Here is a 26,042-nt window from a genome sequence, read left to right on the forward strand (position 1 = left end):
GGCCAGGGAACCACTGCTCACAATGTCTGGAGGACTTAGGCCCTCCTGCAAGAAAGCAACAAAGAATCCAGTAAGGAGATATAATATTGGGGGCTGGGAAAGGAAAGGACACTTAAAGGCAAGCTTTTAACCAGCATACAGCCATTCTCTTGAAGACTGCTGAGTCTCTAATCACCAACAGTACTTAGGCAAAACCTGAAGGGAAATCAGTACACACCAAACCTTTGATTCAATGCTCTGCTCCTATACACTCCTTTGGCATTGTTCTAACCACACAGTAACTGGTGACCACAATACAAAATGCACCACTTTGTTCTTTTCTGGCACTCAATTCTACCCAAAAAAAATCCCATGAAGGACCTTGTATAGAGGGTATAAAATGACATAATAGAGAGTACTCTCATCAACAGTTTTATGACAAACCTGTGAGCTGATGATTAAAAACATCTGCCACATACAAACTATGACAGTCAGGGATATCATACGGATATCAAAAGGACCACCCAAATCCTTCAGTCAACTTCATCTCCTTTCCAGAAAATTGTCTAAGAAAGTAAAACGTTTCTGGATCTGAACTAGAGCTCTTACCTGTCCCATAAATAAGCTTTCGAAGGTTTGGAGTCGCCTGTTGCTGCCTCAAAAAGGCCTCAGCTGCCTTTCTGGAAAGGTCTTCCTTCCACTTGAGAGCGCCTGAAAGGACCAACACCAACATCAGTTAAGTCTGTTTATTTGTCCTCTCTGTATTCATCCTGAAATCCTATGAGGTGCAATATTTGAACAGTTAACAAAATCTCCAAAAGAGCAGACTCCCAAATGTAGACATTCTTTTTTAAATTTTTTTAATGTTTATTTATTTTTGAGAGAGAGAGCTAGATCATGACAGGGGAAGGGCAAAGTGAGAGGGAGGCACAGAATCTGAAGCAGGCTCCAGGCTCTGAGCTGTCAGCACAGAGCCTGATACGGGGCTCAAACCCACACACGACTAGATCATGATCTGAGCCAAAGTCAGATACCCAACGGACTGAGCCACCCAGGTGCCCCTGTAGACGTTCTATTGGTAGAACATTTTCAGTGCCAAGTTTATACCAACAGCTACATTAAATTTAAGCACACCTGAAGTTTCTGTGGAATAGTTATTTTCTTCCTTGTAATCTTCTTCCTCTTTGAGTAAGTCTTCTACATCACTGGTCTCATCAATTAAGTTCTCTGACCCCAGTCTCTGACCACTGGCCACTTTAGAAGCCTCTGGAAACTTTTTCTTAATAGCCTCTTCATTTTCTGAGTCCTCGTCCTCTGTACTGAGAGAGGAGCTTTCTTCAGTTTCATCCCCAGATGCAAATGCCTCTTCAGCTGTGCAATGACCTGAATCTGAAGTGGTGAGGGTTGCTTTTCTGATTGTCAAAGGATTCTCCAGATTCAAACTGTCACTCAAACCATTAGTTTGTAAAAGTCCTGGTTTACCACGGTCTCCAACAACCCTAGATTCTAAACTATCCCTCTCTCCTGAAGTGGAATCCTCTTCTTCACTGCTTTCATCAGCTTCCTCTGCGTCTCCTTCTTCCTCTGAACTCCTCTCAAGGTCATCATCACTATCAGCAAATGCTGGCAAATCCACCTCATTGTCTTCTTCCATCTCCTCAAGTCTCTGCCGTTTGACACCTTTACCCACCATATACATTTTATTAGTCATTTCAGCATCTGCTTCCTCTTCCGATTCATCAGCACTAGAGCCATTTTCCAACCTGTCGCCTTCAGACATCTCTTCATCATCTTCATCACTATCTCCAGACTCATCTTCCTCATCTCCAAAAATGGCTTTCCGACGCACTCGACCGGTTTCCAAATCTATCTGCCTTTCTTCTTTTGGCATCCAGTGTCTATATTACCAAGTAAACACAAAATAACTCAATTTGTACAATAACTGGCTACTCTAGGAATGGCAAGTCAATAATTATGCACAGAAATAGAAAATAATATCATGGAATGGTTATAAATACACAGCATAGAAAGGAATGATTTGATAAAAACTAGAATATATGATATGCAAACTCATGCACAGTTCCCTAACACCTCCCTTCAAACGAACTTACAGAGAATCAAAAGGTAAACTTCAAAAACAAAAATTCTGGCATTAGGGAAAAAGTGCTCCAAAGGGAAGTGACTGTTTAATCAATCTTTTAGAAGACTGATCTTTTTTTTTTTAAGTAAAAAAAAGTGTTATTTTTGAGAGAGAAAAGAGCATGAGTAGTAGAAGGGAAGAGAGAGAAGGACACACAGAACCTGAAGCAGGCTCTAGGCTCTGAGCCACCAGCACAGAGCCCAATGCAGGGTTCAAACTCACAGAACCATGAGATCATGACCTGAGCCGAAGTCAGACACTTACCCAACTGAGCCATTCAGGCATCCCAAGACTGACCATTTTCAAGCTCAAAATAGATGGTCCTTAAATGACTGACTCCAGATCCAAGGCAAGGAAAGTACAAAGTAAGCCTGGAACACATCCTATTGTGTCAAAAGCAGTGCTCAAAGGCTAACAGGGAAGTGCCAAAAGGACAGGAGACAGAATGAAGGGACCATATAGGCATGAAAAAAGAATGATAGCAATGGGATGATGACAAATGGAATTTTTTAAAAAGTCAATTAGTCAACAGTGTTATTAAATAAAAAGGTGTAAGAGCTTCCTGTTAAAGAATGACAGCTAACGAATGTAAAAAGAATAACATATGAAGAATATTGTACTTACCTACCATGCTATACCATCTGCTAGTTAGAGCAGATGAATGTTTCCAAAAAATTTTCCTTTGTTTGCACACATTTATAATAAATTCTAACCTAGATAATTTCAATCATTTTCAGACTGATTTTTTATTGGGAGTCATACATAAATCACTACAATAAAACCAGAACATTCACTATGTATAAGATATACAAATTCCCAACCCAGACTGAAAATAATTCACATAAGCTAGATATTAGTGGATACTGACCCAGAAGATAATATAAAACAATTTAAAGAAAACTTTTATTTTTTTATTTTTTTTTTCAACGTTTATTTATTTTTGGGACAGAGAGAGACAGAGCATGAATGGCGAGGGGCAGAGAGAGAGGGAGACACAGAATCGGAAACAGGCTCCAGGCTCTGAGCCATCAGCCCAGAGCCTGACGCGGGGTTCGAACTCACGGACCGCGAGATCGTGACCTGGCTGAAGTCGGACGCTTAACCGACTGTGCCACCCAGGCGCCCCTAAAGAAAACTTTTAGAGACAAGATATGTAGCTTCTCAACAGCCACCTGAACGAGCTTCCTTACTCTGCCTGTACTAGTATTTGGCCACTAAGAGAAAGCCAAGTGGCCTCAGGTCTCCTAAGAAACCAAAAGCAACCTACAGAAAACATTTTGTGACATCTGAGGAGTATTCTGGGTCTGCTAAAAACTGAATCTTGTATAATATTTCAAGAATACCTCCACGTAATGTCACATAACTGAAAAGCCCTCAGAAACATATGTACATATAAAGCAGAGCAAACAAAACAAAACCAGCTTGGAATGCATCCCACCAAAATGTATATTGATGGCAGAATTATGGGTGATATAATCTTATAATTATAGATAACATATTTTTTATGAAAAACAGGAAAATGGTAAACTTACCCTTGATTATCTATATCCTCAGATCCCAGTGGTTTAGAATCAGAAAAAAGTGTCACTCTACTTGAAGCCATCTTGGCATCAATAGTGGAATGGGTGGAAATGAGGCTCTGTACCAGTTCATGGGTGGGCCTCACCTCGTCCTGTCAAGGCCACCAAGAAAGGGAAAGTGAGGAATACACAAGGATTCTGAAGAGAGACACACTGGTTTCAATCAGTTTCTCAAAATTATCCTAAACATAGTTCCTAAAATCATTTCTTACTGCCTCAAAAATAAATAAAAAGATAGAAAATAAAGAAAATTCTTATAACCAAGTCTAAAATTGACCTCTGTCTTCATTAAACCTTTCCCAGTTCATGGCGTATACAACCTGATAACCTAAATACTTAGCTACACAAACCGTAAGTGCCAATGCTACAGAAAATACTTATTCTGGCCCAATAAAACCCCTCTGCGGAATAAAGAAATGAAAATCTGGAGTCCATTAAAAAAAATTCTGTCTTTTGATCCAAAATTTTCATCTCAAGGAATTTACTGCATAAAAAGATCCCTCCCAATAAGCAAAACTGCATAATTGAGGGTACTAAGTGAGGCAATGTTCAAACCAAGGGAATCTAGGGGTGGCCCCCCGCCCCCCGCCACAGACTGCCAAGGGTTGGTTCAATAAACAAGGTTTATCTATACAGCAAAATATCAACAGCTCTAAAAAAAGACCAAAGCAGCTCTACAAATACTAACAGGGAACAATGGAATCACATATTCTTTGGTGCCCCCCTAAAGTTGCAAAAGCATTTAAAGTTGAAGCCCATATAATATTACTTCTCTCTGTCTCACAGACACCCCTACACACAAAGACCATATATGTACCCAAATACATGGTATTAACATGTAATAATCTAAATATACATAATATAATCTAGATAAATAAATATATGTTTAGAGAGAAAAATAAAAAAAGAGAAAGACCAAAGAGAGCTAAAAAACATACTGATATTGTGCAGGCATACTCCAGAGATACTGTGGGTACAGTTCTAAACTACCACAATAAAATGAGTCAAATGAATTTTTTGGTTTTCCAGTGCAGATAAGAGTTAATGTTTATACTATACTGTAGTCTATTAAGTGTGCAATAGTATTTTGTCTAAAAAAGCAATGTGCATACTTTAATTAAAAATACTTTATTGCTAAAAAACGCTAATCATTATTTGAGCTTTCAGTAAGCGATAATCACTTATCACAGATCACTGTAACAACCATAATGAAAACAATCGTTAGAATTGCCATAATGTGACACAGAGACACAAAGTGAGCAAATGCTGTTGGAAAAAATGGCACCAACGGACTTGTTCGAAACAGGGTTGCCACAAACCTTCAATTTGTAAAAAAGGCAAATTTTTGGCAAAATGCAATAAAGCAAAGCACAATAAAATGAGGTATGCTTGTATAGAGAGAGACGGGAAGTACAAGTACAAACCGCATGCAATGTTCACACTAGAAGACCTAGGATCCCCTGTGTGTACTGGCAACAGAATGGAGGACATGACTTTTAGTTTCTCCTTGGTAAAACTACATCATCTGTATATTTACAATACGTAGTGTACCGTAATTACCAATAGAGATAAAAAAGCTTCAGTATGTAAAAGCTGACTACATCACTTCCTGTGACTTTCCTCTCACCGATTCCTGGAAGCCATGGCTGCCGCCAAGATCAACATAGACCGCATCTTTGTCATACAGCACACCACCAACTCCAGACAGCGGCGCATAAACCAACTTCTCTTTCTCATTTAAACAGCGCTTCTTTTGTTGTTCAGGAAGCGCACAGGGGTCTGGAAGGAAACTGACGTCACTCACAGCAAAATCTCCTACACCTGGAAGACAGACACAGAAAGACGGCTTCAGCTATAGGCGTATCAACTGTTGGCAAAAATGGCCCACAGTTGGAAGGCTTCAACCACAAGGGTATCATCTGACACTGGTCCTGTGCCTCTCTAGCTAGCTGACACCATCGGAGCGGAGGGATTTGGTCAACTCATCACCTTTGTGAGCTGAGGCAGAGTCGGGTTAGTCTTAAAACTTCTAGCAATGTAGCTCTATCTTGCTTGGCCATTTTTCAGCTTTCCTGAGAAATGAAGCAAGCCATCCTAATGGTTCTACAAATAAGGTATATTTTATAACAAAACAATACCTGGCATGTGAATTTGGCTTTTACTTTTCAAGTGTGCTCCTCTTAAATAACCATAAAGAGATACTTTTCGGTCACACTTGATATTTTTTCGAATATCTTCTGGGTTTGTCAAATCTTCCATCCTAGAAAAATAAAACCCAATCATATAGCAGAAATAAATGTCAAAGTTCTTGTACCTCCCTTCACATGTCAAAGATGGATCAAATTCACTAGTTCACTAAACATATTGTTTAGAAAATTATAGAAAATACAGAAAAAATGAAGCACAGTTCACCATCTACCAGAGGAAAAGAAGCAAACAAATGATTGTATTGCTCTTAGGCTTTATGTGATATATGTTCTGTGAATAAGACACCAGAAATGGGAAATAATGTGCAACAGGGGTCAAGAAGAGATTAGAACATATCCAGAAAACCCCTTCATGGAAGAAGATTAAGCTTTAACCTGAGTTTTTTGGTGTGCCTTGAATTCTGGCAAGTAGAGAAAAGGGATTCCAGGCTGAGAAGACAATTTGAAAAAAGGCATAAAGGAAAGAAAGCACAGGACACATCTGGGTGACTGGAGCACAATGATTCAAAGACAGTTATCACTGAAAATTAAGGTTCAAAAAGCAGGATAGGACCACATCTTATAGCCTTAAATGCTCCAAAATCCTCACATTTTTCTAAATGTTTCATACTTTACTCCTGAAGCCACAGCACCTTTTAGGTAATGATACAAAGAAGTAGATCTCTTCCACCAACTACAATGCCCCCTTACTATTAAAAAATAAGCACAAAGTAAGCTCTATTACCGCTCTTTTTCTAACCTTTGTAGCTTTGAAATATATGGGCCAGGAAGAAAAACTTCACATGCAGTTTTTACCTGTCTGCCAAGATATAGGGATGAGAGGTCTGCCACGTAAGAGGCCTAAACTTCATAACTGTAATAAAACGGCCCAGATTGTGAATTTCTTGGTTTTGATATTCTCCATGTACCATTCCAGAAAGGTAGAACAGCTTAGCACCCTAAACATTAAAAAAGCCAAAAATTAAATTTCAATTAAATTCTTGTCAATACTACATCAAAATAAAGATGTGTAAATAAGACACAATCCTAAGGGAGACTTCTGGCATGCCACTTCTCAATGTTTCCTGAACTTCTCCGCCTCTTTCAGGACTCATCTTGTTAAGGCTTAGTACAGTCAGAACTGCAAATACATTTAGCTTCAAGACTGCTCTCCAGCCAAGCAGTGGTGTCTGGAGTATTGCATGGAGAGGGCAGTGAGGTTCCTAGACACATGAAAAATTCTATGACGCTGAGCCACAGCAGTATGCAGGGGAGGGTGGAGTGGCGATATGTATGCACTGTAGTTGCTGGTCCTATAATTAGGAGAAACTTCTGACAAACTCTTTTAAACAATCACAAATGTAAAATACTTAGAGCCAGATACTGCCTGGTGCTGGGGGGCTACAGAGTAAAAGAGATACACCAAAAGATCTGAAATACAGACTATTTTGAGAAAAAATTGATATATAAGAAAAGATATATAAAGGAAATTCCAAAGGTGAATCCTGAAGGGATGTTTGTTAAGCTCTCCCACTCCTCCTATTTTTTTTTTTTTAAGATTATAGTGTTAGTATTCAAAAACTAATCCTCTTCCTACCGGGTAAACTTCTGTCCAGAACCGGTGTTTTAATCGCTTCTTTGTCTTCTTCAGTTGTTTATTATACTTAAAGGAATCTAAGTGAGTGAGAACGCCCATAATTTTAGGAAAGCCATGTACTTGACAGATGTTTAGAAACTCAAATGTTTCCATTTCAAAACCAAAGCTGGCATCTATAAGCATCAGAACCTAAAAACAGAAAACACAATTACTCAAGGAAACTACCCAAAATAGACCATAAGCAAACTATGGTCCGTGGACGAAATCTGAGCCATGACCTATTTTATAACTAAAGTTTTATTGGAACACAGCCACATTAATGTATTTATGTATTGTCTACCCCTGTGTCTGCACTCCAACTACAAAGTAAGTAGTTGTAAGAGAAAGTATGACCCGCAAAGCTTAAGATATTTACCATCTGGCCCTTTACAGAAAAAGTTTGCCAACTCCTATTCTAGACTAAATCAAAGCATTACTTAGGGATCAACATGACAGAGAAAATACTACCCTCTGACATTCCCCAAAAGGCAACCATGAGGCAATAACCACCACAATATAAATTTCCACTTCAAGAATTTGGATATATTAGAAATAACTCAGAAAAAGCTACATCTAACTTGCCCCTCACCTGGAAAAGTCCTCACTTCAAGAAATAAAGTTTTGTGTAAGGTATTTTTAAGCCAAATAACAGGTCTCTAACAGGAAAACCAAATAACAGATCTCTGACATCCAGAAAATGGGACAAAGTGGTAATCAATGAAAAATAGCAAAAATATAAGAAAATCAAACATTTTTGTTTCAGTCTTCTAACAGAGGGAAAAAAAAGTTGCTGGGAGATATACAGTAGGAAAACTCTTCTATGTTAATTTGTAACATGCAATTGCTCAGACACTAAAAAAAGATTCCAGTTTAGAATTAATCCGAAAATAGTAAAGTTATGAATGCTAAGAAAATAGAAGCATGTAAGACAATCTTTAAAATTTTGACGCTTCTGGGGCACCTGGGTGGCTCAGTCAGTTAAGTACCTGACTCTTGATTTTGGCTCAGGTCATGATCTTACAGTTTGTGAGTTCGAGCCCCATGTTGGGCTCTGTACTGGCAGTGTGGAGCCTGCTTGGGATTCTCTGTCTCCCTTAGTCTCTGCCACTCCCCTGCTGGCTCTCTCTCTCTTAAAAACAAATATACATTAAAAAAATAATAATAAAATTTTGACTCTTCAAACATGCAAAATAACTTCAGAGTTGATTCTTCTAGAAGTAAGAAACTTCCAGTTTTAACAACATATTAAAGACCTCTCTGTTCTCACCTTTTTGTAGCTAATTCAAAAAACCTTACACACAAAACCAGAAAAACTTATCTTTGGTTAAATTAAGGAACAGTCATAATCCTAAAGCACAAAATACAGGAAGGTGGGGCACCAAGCACTACGAGAAAATGCAGCCGCCACTGCAGACCGCAGGCCAAGCTGGTGCAGTTCTTCCTCGCCACTGGACCAGGCTGAAGGTGAGTGAGCTTGCAATAGAGTATCACCACACCCCATCTGACACCATAATGTGCCAAGGGGCAAGTGGTTCGTTGTCGAATCACAAGAATAGGTAGCAAACAGTCCTTTAGCGGACAATCTTGTCAACTAAAGATAAATGAAGCCTGTATTATTCCTTCAATGCACACACGTGCACATACACATAAATCCATGTACTGTATGTGCCTTTGCCGGGACTTAGGAGGCTTTATGACAGACAACCCAGAGCAGAGCGATCAACATAAGACAAGTTAAATAAATTATGGTACATACAACGAAATACTTAAAAAGAATGAAGTTGAGCTATAGTACTTACATACCTTTAAGACACATTAAATGAAAAAAAGCAAAGTACAGAACAGTGTATATAATAAACAGTGTGTGCTTTAAAAGGGTTCCATGTATATTTCTATACATATCTAGAAGAATACTGCTTTGAGGGAAACTGAGAGACCAGGGGTCAGAGCAGGAAAAACACGCATTGTACCCTGTAGTATAGTTTGAATATTTACCAAATACATGGGTTCCTAAATCTTAAAAAAAGATGTATATGAAAAATATCTTTCTTAATATGTGTATGCTTTTTGTACTTAGGGATTTGGTATATTTTACACGAAAAACAAACCAATGGAAAAAAAACAAACAAAAAACAATGACTTATATGCGAATCTACTTTAATCATTTCAAAAACACAAGATTTAATATGTTTATACTATTTTTACCGACAATAACACTTACTTTTATTAATAGTAGCATTATATTAATAGTAGCATTCAAAATTTGAATGGATTTAGTTTTCTGATATTATAATGGCACAGCTATAACATTCACATTAAATTACTTTCTATTTTCTATTTTAGAAGACTTCCTAGGCCACAGGATAAAATCTATAGCTCTTGGTCACCAAGTAGCTTTCCAGAAATTGTTGAACCAAAAACAAACAAAAAGAGGCCTCTGTTACTCCAATCTTCCTAATCAATACAGCCTTACATTTTTTTTAATTGGATTTATTTTTGTTAATTTAAAATGTAACTAGGAACACTTGGTTAAGCGTCCAACTCTGGATTTCGGCTCAAGTCATGATTTCACGGTTCGTGGGTTCAAGCCCTGCATCGGGCTCTGCACTGACAGCTCAGAGCCTGCTTGGGATTCTCTCTCTCTCTCTCTCTCTCTCTCTCTCTCTGTCTCTCTCTGCCCTTCCCCTGCTCATGCTTGCTCCCTCTCTCTCTCAAAATAAATAAGTTATCTTAAAAAAAAAGTTAATGAACATTACCACTAAATGTAATCAAAGCTACACAATTTCCATATGCTGCATACTGTCTAGATTTTTTATCATAAATTCTGACAACTTCTCAAAGGCAACTCATGTACTTATTTTGTCACAATCATTAAGAACGGAAGTTCTGGGGGCACCTGGGTGGCTGAGTCCATTAAGCGTCTGACTCTTGATTTCAGCTCAGGTCATGATCTCATAAACCCTGCATCAGGCTCTGTGCACACAGCTCGGAGCCTGCTTAGGATTCTCTCTCTCCATCTCTCTTTGCCCCTCCCCTGATCATGCTTGCTCTCTCTCTCTCAAAATAAACAAACTTCAAAGAAAAAAGAACTTAATGAACATTACCATTAAATGCAATCAAAGCTACACAATTTCCATATGCTGCATACTGTCTAGATTTTTTATCATAAATTCTGACAACTTCTCCAAGGCAACTCATGTACTTATTTTGTCATAATCATTAAGAATGGAGGTTCTGGGGGCACCTGGGTGGCTCAGTCAATTAAGCATCTGACTCTTGATTTCAGCTCAGGTCATGATCTCATGGTTTGTGGTTTCGAGCCCTGTGTCGGGCTCTGTGCTGACAGTGCAGAGCCTGCTTAGGATTCTCTCTTTCCCTCTCTCTCTGCCCCACTCCCAACTCACTTGTGCGTGCGCGCTCTCTCTCCCTCTCTCAAAATAAATAAATAAATAAATAAAAAAAACTAAAGAGAAAAAAGAACAAAGGTTCTGGCACCATCAAGAGCACAGTCCCCATCCTCAGACAAACTACTTAACTTCGAGGACCTCCATTTCATCCTATGTAAACTAGAGAAAATACCTACTTACCTCCAGGGCATACTGGGGGATTAGATGAGCTAAATTTCCAGAAAGGTGTTAGCACAGTGCCTCATAAGAGTCCAAGAAATAGTATTTACTATTATATATTTGTATGCCAGTATGTCTATCTGTATATCTTAATTAGCAATGATCATTAAGTGTTTTCTCTGTAATTTGCTTTTAGATTTGAGAATACATTTCAATGTGCATATTCCATTTTTATTATAACAATATCATCATCATCAATTCAAACACATCTATGGTATCCCTGATTAGACTCATCATTCCTTTAATAATCATAAGCCTTTCTTTCCTTCAACATAAGATATAAAATAATCTACCACACTGTTGTTAAGTCCTCCTCAGAAATTCAGACTGTCCCTACTGACTTACCAAATCTGCCACTTTAGCCAGATCAATCATCATATTAATGTCACACCCACATTCAATGATGGTAAGTCTGCGCTTTTTACCTATAAAAGACAAAAAGTTTCCTTCTAAAAAAATCTTGGAAAAATGTAGCTATTAACGCTAATTACTATTTTAAATTGTATCCAGTAAAGTACCATACACACTTACAGAAAGTATGCCAGAAGTTCAATTTTATGAGAGAAAACTAATAAATGCCACCTTCGTTTTCTTGCTATCTATATTCTTTAATTATAAATAATACCAAAAGTCTATGTATAAGAATAAAGTGCTCAAATAGGGAAAATTCTGACTGGAATGGACAGACAAGAAAGCTTCATGCTGACCATGATCCTGCTGTTCAGCAGCAGGCCAACATTTCGTTCTTTATCAAAGTTTCCCATGTTCTCACTATAGCTAAAAACATCCTCAAACCTAATGTAACAGAATCTTCATGGAACAATCGTTATTTCTAAATTAAAAGAAATCAGTCTGCTACTCTTGATCTCGGAGTCAGGAGTTTGAGCCCCAAGTTGGAGTTAGAGATTACTTAAAAAAAAAAATTAGGGCGTCTGGGTGGCTCAATTATGAAGCATCTGATTTCAGCTCAGGTCATGACCTCACAGTTTGTGAGTTCAAGCCCTGCTGTAGGTGAGTACGAGCCCCACATCGGATGAGCACAAGCCCAGCTTCAGGTGAGTTTGAGCCTTGCTTCAGGTGAGCTCGAACCCCACTTCTAGTGAACATGAGCCCCGCTCTGGGTGAGCCCTGCTCCTCTCTCTCACTATCCCTTGTGGGGTTCTCTCCCCCTGCCTCTCTCTCTCTCTCTCTCTGCACCTCACTCACTTGTGCCCTCTTTCTCTCTCAAAAAGAAAAAAAATTAAAAAAAAAAAAAAAATGGGGCACCTGGCTGATTTAGCCAGAGCATGCAACTCTTGATCTCAGAGTCATGAGTTCAAGCCCACAATGGGGGTAGAGTTTACTTAAAAAAACAAAACAAAACAAACAAAAAAAAACAGAAAGAAAGAAAACAAAATCAGTTAAAATGATAGAAATGCCTTTAAGATAAAGAAAAGTCTCAATCCAACTACATTACTGCTACAGTAAGAATTTCAGAAGCACCTAGCTGGCTCAGTAGGTGGAGTGTGCGACTCTTGATCTCAGGGTTGTGAGTTTGAGCCCCATGTTGGGTAAAGAGATTACTTAAAAATAAAATCTTTAAAACACCAACACCACCAACAACAAAGAAATCTTAGATTCTTCCATTGACATTTTGGGAATTTGTTTCACTTTCCCTCAACCAGAAATGTCACCATCTCCCAGAGCAGGCAGATTCTCACAGAAAAAGAGAGGAAAACTCCCTCACTTCCATAACAATGTGTCTTCATAAGGGCGAGAAGGTATGCCTGACATACTAGAGATACTCACTCCCTGTTAAAAGAAGGTGGTCACCAGGACCAACCCAGGGTGCCCAGGCCTGCCAAACCTTTCATAGATAGCAAATCCATGTAGCAGTGAGAATAGGGTATACATCTACATCATTATTATTTTTGGGAATCTATCCTTTTCTGAAGCTACAGCCAACTCAGCACAAGAGAGGTAATATGAAGTGACATTATTACTTTAACATTTAGAAATGTTCAACAAAGCCAAGCCTGTCCCTCAGACAACATATGCCATATCAGCCTGGGGTAGCACGCTCCTACCTGACACGATCGTAACAGGGCCTCTGATCTCTGTCAGTTTCTGCCTAGTGAAGTTCCGAATTAGGCACTGGATCAAAGTGCTCTTTCCAACTTTTGGAGGCCCCATCACCACTACCACTATTGGTGGGGGCTCTAATGGAGTTCGATCAACCACTGGAATGTGATGCTTTTTGGTCTTCAAATCCTGAGTCCTATTTGTAACAAGAAGAAAAAAAAAAGTAAATCCACTTCCAAAATATGAAGGACATCATCCTTATAAATAAAGATTTTTAAAAAGACAGCAGAACAGACAACATGGATACAACTAATTGGTTAACTTCTAGGCCCAATCCAAATGACCCCTTCAGTAAATACATAACAAACTGACTTTGACAATACAAAGTACTGAAAACTACACACAACTTAAATCTAATTGTTTTATTAGGTGACTGTAATAGTTTAAAAAAAAAAAAAGGTAAACATGCAGGCAGAAGATCACAATGAATAGCAGCAGAGGCTTTCAAGTTAAATTTGGCTCTCCTATAAGGAGAATTTAATTCAGCAATGTTTAAAGTACACTGCCTCCCATATAATAAGGACTCATTAAATAAAGCTACTTATTACTATGAGTTATATGAAACAAATTCAGAAAAAAACACAAGCACACCTATTACTACAGAACAAACAAATTCTATAAAGAAAAACTCAGAAGCTTTTCTCTTGGCAAAAAAAAAGCCAATCAACAGGTTGATACTGGAGGCAAAGTGGCTTCCACAGGGAAGACTACATGTTCCCATTTTAGTAAAAGGAATATCACATGTATCTTCATGTCCTTCAAAGTTGTTACAGACTCAGGAATCCAAGCATCATCTGGGGAGGCGCCTTGGTGGCTCAGTCGGTTAAGTGTCCAACTCTTGGTTTCGGCTCAGGTCATGATCTCACAGCTTTGTGGGTTCGAGCCCCACATCAGGCTCTGCCCTGGCAGTGTGGGGCCAGCTTGGAATTCTCTCTCTCTCTCTCTCTCTCTCTCTCTCTCTCCCCCTCTCTCTCCTCTTTCTCTCTCTGCCCCTCCCTCACTTGTGCTGTCTCTGTCTCTCTCAATATGAATAAAACCTTAAAAATAAATAAGAATAAAAAGGATAAATGGAAAAACAGCTAGGCCCCAGCTAAACATACCTGTGAAAGGATCGAGCCATCCGCACAGCAGACTGTACTGCAAAGGCTTTGGGGTTTCTCTTCCGGGCATCTTCCTCATCTCCAATTTGGAGATCCTGCAGATGCCGTTTCTTCTTCTTCTCAGCTTTGGGCCCACTGTTTTTCTTTCTGTGTTTCTTCTGGTCCTTAGTCTCCATAGTGGCTTTTTACCAATTCACAAGTAACTCTAACCTACATTGATGAGGCAGGGATGGGGGAAGCATTTTACAATCCAGACAACACCCAAGGAAAAAGAGTAAATTTCATTTATTTCTTTAGGAAGAAATATGTGTTCACACAAGGATAGAAACTGCTTAGTACTATCCCTAATTTCAATTCTCTGTTATGCTAGAATTAGATCTGTTAGTTACTTCTGCTTAAATTACTTTTTATTCATCTTAAGTGTCTATATCAGCACTGCCCATTTCTTCATTGATGCAAATACTCCATTATATCTATACTTTCACAGTGGCCACTAACTACATGTGGCTTTGAGAATTTAAAATGTATCCAGTGAAACTGAAACACTGAAATTGTATATAATTTTAGTTAATTCCATTCTAAATTTAAATAGCCATATGTGACTAGTAGTTACCATACTGGACAGCTCAGCACCTAATATCAATTGGACTAATGAAGTGGTTTCCAAACTTAAAGTATTTTGAAGACATTTTCTTTTTAAAACTTAAAGCATTTTAATGAACCTCCAACATGATAGCAGTGTTACTTTCTAGTACCTGTTGATACTGTAAAAATTTTAAATTATAATAATCACGTATATACATTTAAACAAAAACAGTAACATCTACATGTGTAAGTTATGGCTGGTTGTGGAGGATGCCTGGAGACCACACGGATTTGCAGAAACCCTTACAAAGATTTCTGAGCATCCTGGGAATTCATAGCCCATTAATTGAGAACCACCAGATTTAGTGAGCTTTTTAAGGAAACCAGGCTGTACACAATCTGAGCGCTTGGTTAATTAAAACAAAACGAAGTCTCTTCACTCAGTTAAGGCACTGAATTAATTTCAGCTCAATAAATACTTGTGTCTGCCTATGATGTACGAGGCATTTTGCCAGGAGGGGACTACAGCTGTTACCTGACTAGCAAAGGAAATCCAAACCACTATCTTCCATGCCACGCAGTAAGGGCGAAGTCAGAAGGCTGCACTTAGGCGATCAGAGATTTCCCCCACAGGCACGCACCAGCGCAAACAGAAAGTCCACGTATATACCAGCATAACGTCAAGAAACACTACCCAGGAGTGAGGGGAGCCAAGTTCAGGGAACGCTTTGAAACTAAACAGCTATGTGATTTCGGGGCATTATTTTTTCTTCTCTACTTTGTTTTGGTCCCGAACTTGTACTGACACTTTTCGCACTTTCAGGACGTGGTGGGGGGAGGCGGAGCGGGATGGGAAAAGCACAACTGGGAATCAACAGATGTAGCTCAGGTCTGAGCCACCTGCTAGGATTACCCGCCAAGAAAAACTTCTCACTTCTCCCTGTCACCTCCCCACCCTGTGCCGACTCTCCGCACGAATTCATTCAGCCATTCCCAACGACCTCGCAGCAAGTCTCCGGCAGGTACGACGTGTGACTCTCCACCTGAGCGCCTGAGGCGCTCTTTGGGGGCAAAGACTGTCCTGAAGGACCTCGCCAAGTGCGACTAGCAAAGCTCTTAGAACCCCAGGTCCCGGGACCCCACCACCGCCGCCTCCCCTAACCCGCGGCCGTTACCGGGTTCACAACTGCTTCTTCTCAAGTCCGCATGGACAGCGCCGGAAACGGAAATGCGCCCTACGCGCGGACTAAACACGCCGGCAGGAAACAGAAAGGCAAAAGAAAGAGACCGACGCAAGGGCGAGTCTGGGAAAAGCCTGAAGGAAGGCTCCTGATTGGCTGAGGAGGGGCGCAGGAGACGACTGCGCGCTGCGATCCAACCTGAAGCCACGCCTGCGCCGTCGCGCTTCCTGTCTGGCGGGGACAGCAGCCGCACTGCAAATACTGGGATTTAGAGTCCCATGTATCCCGCTCGCCCGGGATCCCCGGAGGCTGTGCTGACAGTGCGGCCTGGAGTTCGTTCGTTGGTGCAGGATGAAAGACGAAGTAATATATTTAGTCCTGGTCAACCGGAGTCACGGCACCCGTCCCCTCTAAATGCCAATGGCATCGCGTCCCTCCGTGGCCTGATGGAATATCCCACGGTTGGGAGTCTCTCTGACATATTTGCCTGCCCTTCCTTAAAGATGACAAGAGCTGGAGGCGCCTGGGTGGCTCAGTCGGTTAAGCGTCCGACTTCAGCTCAGGTTATGATCTCACAGTCCGTAAGTTCAAGCCCTGCGTTGGGCTCTGTGCTGACAGCTTAGATCCTGGATCCTGCTTCAGATTCTGGTGTCTCGTCTCTCTCTGCCCCTCCCCTCCTCATGCTCTGTCTCTCTGTGTCGCAAAAATAAATAAAAACATTAAAAAAAATTTTTTTAAAGATAACAAGGGCTGACCATTTCTCGGACTTTTTTTTTGTTTTGTTTTATTTATTCTTGAGAGAGACAGAGTACAAGCGGGGGAGGGGCAGAGCGAGAGAGGAACACCCAATCCTAGCAGGCTCCAGGCTCTGAGCTGTCAGCACAGAGCCGATGCTAGACTAGACCTCATAAGCCGTGAGATCACAACCTGAGCCGAAGTCCACGCCCAACCGATTGAGCCACCCAGGAGCCCCTCTCGGACTTCTTTAGTGCTGTGATTCCCGGGTTTTGCCAGCACCAACAGACTCAGGGAAGTGACAAACATCATCAGTTTTTACTGGACCATTCCCATCATCATAAAATATGCAGCTATTTCTCTCCTCTTCCAAAACAAACTCCTCTCGGTTCCATTTTCTGTAACAGACACCACACCTTTTCTCCGTGCCCCTTTGTAGCAAAATTTCACAAAAGAATTGTCAAGATGTTCTCCAGTTCCTCTCCTCCTATTCTCTATTAGATTCTCTGCGCCCAGCACACCACCACCAATCTTGGCTGCTCCTTCTCAGTAGCCTTTGCTGAAGATCCTTCCACTCCTACCTGACATGCTTAAGTTAAAGACAACCCACAGGGCTCAGCCTTTGGTCTTCTTTTGCGTCTATACTTATTTCCTAGGTGATCTCATTCTGTGGTGTGATTTTATATGTCACCTGTATCAGTTCATGTATCTCGGCTACAAATTCATTCTTCATTGCCTACTTCGCAAACATTTTTCCTTTGACGCTGGCATATATGTTAAGTTTTGTCAGTAGAGGGCAGTGGAGAGACCTTGTAGGAGCAAGCTTTCCGGTCCTGCTCTGCTCCTTGGTCAGGATTCTGTAGATGGGTCATTTCTCCAGGGCCAGCTCCTCCAGTATGTGGTGGCCAGCAGTGCCCCACTCTTTCTCCACGTTCCTCCACCTCTTGGCATTTTTGTCATGGAGTGACTCCCCTGAGACACTTACCTTTTCCGTAGCACCCGGAGAGGGATTTCCAAGTTCCAGTGGTGCAGCATCATAGGGACCACCCTGATACCAGTGGGCCATGGCCATACCCCTTCAATGAGGTCTAGCTCTCCACAGATGGAGGTTGGGGGTGAGGAGTGGGATTGTTCCTGGGCCCTCTATCTCTGTCCTAGGGTAGTAGCTACTCCTCAAATCTGCTATTCTTAATATTCTTTAGAGTTCTCTTCTTACTAGCCCATACCCCATTGCTCCAATCCCCTGTTGTAGCTAGTAAGTTTTAATGTAAACTTTCCCTGTTCAAATTACAGTGTAGTTTCTCTTTCCTAATTAGACCTTTAAAATACACCATCATTTGCCAACAACTCCCATATTTATATCAATGACTCAGATCTCTTTCTTGAACCCCAGCTGCCTCCCTCACATATCTATTTGGATGTATAATAGACATTTCAAATGTAACATGCCCAAGGAAAACCCATGATCTCTCTCAAACTGGCCGTCCAGTTTTTTATCTCAGTTGATGACTGTTCTAGCCATGAAGTTGATTAGGCCCAACACTTCAGACACATCCTTGTCTCCTCTCTTTTTCTAGCCTCCATATCCAACCTATCAGGAAATTCCTATTAACTCTACCTTCAAAATGCAACCGCAGGGCACTTGAGTGGCTCAGTCTGTTAAACGTCCGACTTTTGATTTTGCCTCAGGTCAGGATCTCTTGGTTCATGAGACTGAGCCCCAAGTAGGGCTCTGCACTGACTGTGTGGAGCCTGCTTGGGATTCTCTCTCCCCCTCTCTCTCTGCCCCTTCTCTGCTGTCTCTCTAAGATAAATAAATAAATTTAAATTTTTTTTTTAAAAAGACATGTACAAGAGTGTTCACAGCATTGTCCAAACTGGGAAAAAGCCAAAAGTCCATCAGCAAAAGCATGAATAAATTATAGTATATTGATACAATGGAATAATATGTAACAAGGAAAATAAACTACCATGAGCAACAATATAGATGATATTTAGCAAAAGAAGCCAGACACAAAGGAGAACATATATGTTCCTATTTATATAGTCTGAAACTAGGCAGAATTGACATATGGCAATGGAAGTCAGGATAATTGTTCCTTTTGTAGAGGAGGGGAATATATGAGTGGGAGGGGTCTTGCAGACAGCTCTGGAGTGCCTAGTAGTGTTCTGTTTCTTCATCTGGTGCTAGTTTCTGTGTTGTTGACTTTGTAATTATTGAGCCATACACTTGGGCTTTGTGTACTTTCGGAATGTATATTCTATTCATGTTTACAAGTCATGTATTTTTTTAGTCAATAAATTGCCATTTTAGGTTCTTTGTCCATTTTTATTTCCCTTTAATACTTAATTATGGATTAAGATTCCCCATTTATATTTAGGAACCTTCCAGAGATTGCTGAGGGGCTCTTACAGAAAGTGGTTCTTAGCCTACTGGGGGCAATAGATCCCTTGGAGAATTTTATGCATGTCCAGAAAAATTCACTTGTTCACCCTCATATACAGTTGTTAAAATTTCACACATTTCTGGACCCATGAAAGCCTACCATAGCCCAGATTAAGGTTTTCCAAAGTCTACTTCTAAAATTCTCAGGAGTTCTCCTACAGGAAGAGGAGCAGGTATCCATCCCTGGGCAGGCCTTCTGGGCAGTGGGCCAGGCATGAGGCAGGGCATCCCTAGCTCACAGGGGAAGCCCTGGGAGAATGGACAACAGTAAGTGAGGTCCTTATTCATGTCAGCTTATTGAGGTCAGGCTGTTCAACTTCATGGAAACAGCTAAGGTTGAGCATGGCTTCACTGGATGATTTCTGGGCCAGTTCTTGTCAGTGGGATGACTGTGTTCAAAGTTTACTATGAACACGCTATGGTCAGGCAGGGACACCCAGACAAAGTGCATCAGGTTGTGTGGCCATCAGCTCAGTCTCTATGGCAGCATAAAGATGCTGTGCACGAAGGACAAAACCATCTCTACTTTGTGGGTCTTCCATTTGCAAGAAAAGGACTTCTATCCCTGGTAAGGAGAAGTGCTCAGGGTGATAGAAGTCAGTACAGGACAAGCACTACTCATTGGGGCTCCCTACTTGTAAACTCAAGACAAGCTTCATGAGAGCAATTTCAAAAACAGGGTGGAGGACTTGGGGAGGTGGATGGAATTGGAAGAGCTGATGGCCACAGTGAGTAAGAGGATGCTCTAGGGCCATGTTCTTCAAATCTAGCACACACCAGAATCTCCTGTGGGGCTCGTTAAAACTTAGATTGACAGGGGTGCCTGGGTGGCTCAGTCGGTTGAGCATCTGACTTCAGCTCAGGTCATGATCTCACGGTTTGTGGGTTCGAGCCTCGCACCAGGCTCTGTGCTGACAGCTCAGAGCCTAGAGCCTGCTTCGGATTCTGTGTCTCCCTCTCTCTCTGACCCTAACCCACTCGCATTCTGTCTCTGTCTCTCTCAAAAATAAATAAACGTTAAAAAAATTAAAAAAAACAAACAAACATAGATTGACAGTCCCATTGGAGTTCTGATTCAGAAGTGCTTGGGTAGGGCCTGAGGATTTGCATTTTAAGAAGTTCCCAGGTGAAGCTGATGCTGCTGGTTCTGGGACCAGCATTGAGAGCCACCAGTCTACAGGATTTCGGGTTTCCAGGAGTCCCTGCCTTTATGGATGTGTTGCCTATGCTGTTGATCTTGGAGACTCGGGTCCTGCCCAGAATTGTGGCTTACCAAATCCTTCTCTATGGCACAAAGGATGACCAGGAGCCAGTAAGAACCATTGCCTGGATGCAGCAGAAGCCAGCCAAATGCTCCTAGCTGCACAATTCATCTTTCAGTGGCCTCGGCCTTCTCTCCTCTCAGTTGCACCTGCTGGGGAATGAGGTGTGGATCTGGCCTCCCTAATAAGCCCTGTCATTCACTGTGGGAGGCAGGTCACGCAGCTGCACTGGCCTCAGGTCCTAAGTCCTCAGGTAGGTGAGGGCAGGCAGGTACTCACAAGAGCTGTGCACACTCATACACAGTCAGGGTCAGACACCTGGACATGCACCATGACTCAGGCCACAGGGGGCAGGTCCAGCAGCTCTAGGGGTCCAATTCTCCTCTGCGGTCCTTAGTTAAGCAGCATATCCAGTTTGTAGAGAGAAGAGCAAGACTAAGAGAGTCTGAACACCGCTTTGTTCTTCAGTACTATAACCCCGAGCTCTCTTGCTTAACCCAGAGCCCTTGCTTTCTCCAGCGAGCTGCCCACCAGGGCACACCGTGAGAAGTGCTAGGATGGGAGGACTCAGGGCAAAGTCACCTGCCAGAGTGTGTGCGAGGTGGCATCAGGCCTGCTGCCTCTGGGAACCTGGATGAATCTAAAGGAAAGAGAGAGGTGGGCCATGACCAGTCAGGTGGAGCTGTGCATCTTGGCCATGGCCCCACCAGGCCCCTGTTCCCCCTTTTCATCCTAATAATATCCATGAATGCCCACTGGGTCCCAGGCTCTGATGATCTAGAAGCCATAGGGACAGCCCTGCCTTTAGGGACCCCACAGCCTTGTTGAAAAGAGCAGACACATTATGGATACCTACAAAAATGAAGTAGAAATAAATCAAGAGAGAAAACCACCACTTATTTGGGGAGCACCCAGGAGGGACATCCAGGTGTGCCCTTCCAGCTGCTTCATTCCTCCAAGAAGCAGCCTAGAGCCCCTCGGCCTCTGATCAGGTGCATGTAGGTCTGAAGCAGAGCACATTTTATGCGGTGAAGGCCTGCCAGCTTGCTCTTCAACACTAAATTTCACCACCTGAGGAGAGCTCAGGCATCATACATAGTCCTTGGAGACATGAGCTCAGAAGATTGGATTCCCAAATATATTTTATATATGTATATATAACTGATATATAAAAAAATCAATGATCTATTAATATATATGTTCTATTATTACTTCCTATTACATTTCACATATTACCAGACCAATTTTGTATGTTCTACTTTTTTATGCTTTCCTTTTGCCTGACTGACCTTGACTCTTGATATTTTATTTCGTAAATTACAGTGACTGTTTTTAGACTCATTGTACGTAAGGGGGTAGTCATCAGAATCATCTGAGGAGCTTTTTTTTTTTTTCTTTTCTTTTGACAATCCATGTGTCTCTTTGTCTCTTTTATCTGAAATTCTCATTAAAATAGTCTAGGGTACAGCTCAGGCTTGGTTATTTAAATTATATATCCCCCAGGTCATTGAGATATGCACATCTAATTTAGAAGAAAAACAATCACATTCTGTAATAGAGCATCTTTAAATATTTCCTGAACATCCTTATCATCAATTTCTCTCACCCACGCAATAAGAATAGTAACCTTTGACAAATTTTTATGAAAAGCTAATTCTTTGTTCTCTTGTATTTTACAGTACTATCCTTCAATTTCCTGTTCTCTCTTAATTTACATTGGGCTGTTACATTCCTTATTTTAGTTCTTCTATCGTTTCCTTTAAAATATTTCTTTTGTAGTTTGGCATTGTGAAGCCTTCCAAACTAGCACACTTTACTTAGACTTATTAGCACACACTTTCTCCCATTAATGGTTTTATTGGTTTGCTGACATAATGCTAGCCCCATCCCATGTTTATGTCTTTGGCTTTTCAAACATAATGTTTCGCATTAAACAATTATTCTGTTTGTTTATGTGTCATTTCTTTGGAGTCATTGGATGTCTGAGAAAATCTTGGTTTCTCCTATGAAGGACAATCTATTGAATTAAAAAAAATGATGTTTGGTTTATTTGTTCTTCTTCAGGAAAACATTTGGGCTATACCATAAGTATTGCTACTAAAATGTTTGCCTTGCAAACAAATACAAGTGATGTATTTAAAGAAAAAATTGTGAAAATAATGGAAAACTGGAACTATGATTTGTTTAGGTGTGAAATTCTATGTCAAATTTTCCCACACCATTATTATCTTGTTTTTCTTAAAGCTTATTTTATTTTGAGAGAGAGAGAGAAAGAGAATCTCAAGCAGACCCCACGCTGTCTGCACAGAACCCAATGTGGGGCTCGATCTCATGGACCGTGAGATGATGACCTGAGCTGAAATCAAGTGTCAGATGCTTAACCAACTGAGCCACCCGGGTGCCCCTCACACTTTTATAGTTCTTAATGAGATGGTTACACTGGCTCCCAAATTCTCTGCAGTTCATGTAGGGACATTTGTCCAGCTTTGGGACTGTGTAATTCTTTTGTCCACTTTTCATGTCTGGGAGTTCCCCCCACTACGTGTTGTGCTTTCCTGAGATGAAGTCGGAGCCAGCATTCCCAGATGTCCTTGCAGCTGGTGTGGCTAGACTGTGGGCTGAGGCTGCAGCCCTAATGCTGGGGTGTCCTCACCTGAGCCTAATGGTGGGGGTGGGGGAGAGCCACAGACTGCAAAGAATCTTCTGGCCGTCATGGCAACACAAATGTTGGCCAGACCTGAATCTCTACCTCTCCTAATGACAAATATTTACAATTAATTTCAAAAACTGTATAAATATGGATACAGTGACAACCTTAGTAAAATACGGGAAACAAGACTTTTTCTCTGTAGCTAAGAAAAAATGCACAAAACCAATTTAGTAGATTCCTATTTAGACCATATAGAATTATAAATGCACACCTGGTACCCAGCTTCTTCTTAGCCCTAAATACATGAGTCAAATACAATCTAATCACCTAGAAAACTTGGAGAACATCTCTTGCCCTTCTCTTACCTTGGGGTGTTAAAGGGAGAAGTTAGGGTTAGGTGTTGAATGACTCAGGAGTGACAGTCTGGCTCCTTCAGTTGAGTGTGATTTTTTTCTCTTATCCATTTAGTTCATAACTACATTCTCCTGCTATGGTTTAAAAGCTAAAACATAAGGTAAGGTGGGCAGGGATAGTGTTATTTTCATCTCTCTATCCCTAACTGTTCTTAGAACATTCATTATATATGAATATCTATGAACAAAATCTCCACCTTCAGAAAAATCTTTTCACATAATTATTGATCACAGGCTCATGTAGCTAAGGTGTGATAACCTTTCTAGTGCCAATCCTCTCCAGAGCTGAAATGCTAGAACCCCAGGACCCCAGCACAAAACCTTATTTTCCCCCTTAAAATGACCACATAATATTGTGCTTAAAAAAATTTATACTTGCCAATTAGAAAATAGAATCTAAGTAAAGACATCAAAGAGGAGATTTCCATGGGCATGAAATTACATGGCATCTGCAATGGAAGTTAGGCCCCCAACTTGCATCTACCCTGTGTTACTTGCTTCCCAATACACATTCTCTTCTTCACCAGACACCACTATTTTTTAAAAAAAATTTTAATGTTTATTTATTCTTAAGAGAGCGAGCGTGAGCAGGGGAGGGGCAGAGAGAGACACACACACAGAATCTGAAGCAGGCTCCAGGCTCTGAGCCATCAGCACACAGCCTGGTGCAGGGCTCGAACACACAAGCTGTGAAATCATGACCTGAGCTGAAGTCAGAAGCTTAAATGACTGAACCACGCAGGTGCTTCAGACACCAGTATTTAGATTTTTCTCCTCAATGCTCCTCTGTTTAGTCAAGGGAGTTTCATAAGGCCTGAGCATATGCTGGAGAGAAATATATGCGGATATAATAGATGATGAGAGGATTTTCAAAAATCCAAGGAGAGAGAGTCAAAGGATGGTGATGTGTTAATACCTAACCCCTAGGCTGGAAACTTTTGCACCATCCTAAGATTATGCCTCCCTCAAAGAAAGACCATCCTAGGAGACAGTATTAGTCAGGGTTCTCCAGAGAAACATAACCAAGAGTACATACATACAGAGATAGAGGTAATAGGATTTATTTTAAGGAATCTGCTCATGTGATTTTGGAGGCTTGGCAAGTCCAAAATCTGATGAAGGAGGCTGGCAGACTAGAGACTGAGGAAAGAGTTGCAGTTTGAGTCTGAGGACTATCTGCTTGAAAACCAAGAGGGGCCAATATTGCAGATGAACTCTGAAGGCAGTCTTCTGAAGAATTCCTTTTAAACCCAGGCCTTCAATTGATTGGATGAGGCCCAACCAGGAGAGCAATCTCTACCAATTTAAATGCAAATCTCACCCAGAACACTCTCAGAGAAACGTCCACAATAATATTTGACCAAATATCTCAATTCTGTGGCCCAGCCAAATTGACACATAAAATTAATCATCACAGGGACCCGCTTCTCTAGGGCATGGAAACAAGTACCATCACCCTGGGGCTTCTGTCAGGCCTCCCTTCTGGAAGATACCTACCTCCCTTAATTCCACTACATAGCTATCTCCCCATACTCACGTGGCTTGGTCTAGGGGGCATCAATGGGGCTTCAGATATAATATGAAAAAAAAGTCCGTGCATTTGTTCTATCAATGAGTACATCTGTTTTCATTCAATAAGTTGTCAATATTTTATAAGTAATCCAGAATCTTTTGGATACCTTAATGATGAGACCTTTTGGATACCTTAATGATGAGATCTAAATTATATTTAGATCTGCACTAGATGGAGACAATTATATTGCAGACCCACAGTAGTCAGGTGGGTCTAAATAATGGTGCCTAATCTACTGGTGTTGGTCTTTCCTGAAGCAGCCTTGAGACTATTAAATTTACTGTTCTGCTTATCTATTGCCATTTAACAAACAACCCCAAAACTTGGAACAACCACAAAATTTATTTTGATAGCTTTGTGCAACCCAAGATCACAAACACTTCCTCCTTTGTTTTCTTCTATAAGTTTTATACTTTTAGGTTTAACACTTAGGTCTGTATCCATTTTTATCTAACTTTTATATTGTAAAAGGTAAAGATCTAAGGGTTTTTTGCATAAGAATATCTAAATGTTCCAACACCATTTGTGGAAAATACTACCCTTTCTCCATTGAATTGCCTTTGCATTTTGCTCATACAGTTCTCCATATATATTCTGGTCTATTTCTGCACTCTGTTTTCTGTCCCAGTAATGTATTTGTCAACATTTATGCCACTACCACCCTGTCTTGATTGATGTAGCTTTACAAAACTCGAAACCAGGAAATCTTTTCATTTATTTTTTAATGCTTATTTATTTTTTTAAAGAGAAAGAGAGTGAGCAGGGGAGGGGCAGAGAGAGAGGGAGACACAGAATCTGACGCAGGCTCCAGGCTCTGAGCTGTCAGCAC

General features: G+C 40.9%; 2 protein-coding genes across 4 annotated transcripts in view; both read right to left on the reverse strand.

The window, feature by feature from the left end:
- Nucleotides 1-16,674, reverse strand: part of BMS1 (BMS1 ribosome biogenesis factor) — a 48,336-nt gene extending 31,662 nt beyond the window's left edge. The window contains exons 1-11 of one of the 3 annotated variants that reach the window (XM_047825316.1): nucleotides 16,129-16,674; nucleotides 14,369-14,578; nucleotides 13,214-13,404; nucleotides 11,493-11,572; nucleotides 7,483-7,671; nucleotides 6,702-6,844; nucleotides 5,838-5,959; nucleotides 5,327-5,520; nucleotides 3,652-3,791; nucleotides 1,114-1,877; nucleotides 589-690 (exon numbers count right to left, since the gene is read on the reverse strand). In XM_047825316.1, the coding sequence (XP_047681272.1) occupies nucleotides 589-690; nucleotides 1,114-1,877; nucleotides 3,652-3,791; nucleotides 5,327-5,520; nucleotides 5,838-5,959; nucleotides 6,702-6,844; nucleotides 7,483-7,671; nucleotides 11,493-11,572; nucleotides 13,214-13,404; nucleotides 14,369-14,544 (2,101 nt within the window). In that variant the 5' untranslated portion in view covers nucleotides 14,545-14,578; nucleotides 16,129-16,674. Of the gene's footprint in view, nucleotides 1-588; nucleotides 691-1,113; nucleotides 1,878-3,651; nucleotides 3,792-5,326; nucleotides 5,521-5,837; nucleotides 5,960-6,701; nucleotides 6,845-7,482; nucleotides 7,672-11,492; nucleotides 11,573-13,213; nucleotides 13,405-14,368; nucleotides 14,579-15,488; nucleotides 16,087-16,128 lie in introns of those variants that run through there. The other 2 variants (XM_047825314.1, XM_047825315.1) reach the window with 2 other exon arrangements.
- A 3,646-nt stretch (nucleotides 16,675-20,320) lies between these two features.
- LOC125147897 (zinc finger protein 12-like) overlaps nucleotides 20,321-26,042 on the reverse strand; it is a 32,881-nt gene continuing 27,159 nt past the window's right edge. The window contains exon 9 of the mRNA XM_047825317.1: nucleotides 20,321-21,217. Within this exon, the coding sequence (XP_047681273.1) occupies nucleotides 21,185-21,217 (33 nt within the window). The 3' untranslated portion in view covers nucleotides 20,321-21,184. The remainder of the gene's footprint in view (nucleotides 21,218-26,042) is intronic.

This window comes from Prionailurus viverrinus, chromosome D2, assembly GCF_022837055.1.
Source record: "Prionailurus viverrinus isolate Anna chromosome D2, UM_Priviv_1.0, whole genome shotgun sequence".
Taxonomy (NCBI): domain Eukaryota; kingdom Metazoa; phylum Chordata; class Mammalia; order Carnivora; family Felidae; genus Prionailurus; species Prionailurus viverrinus.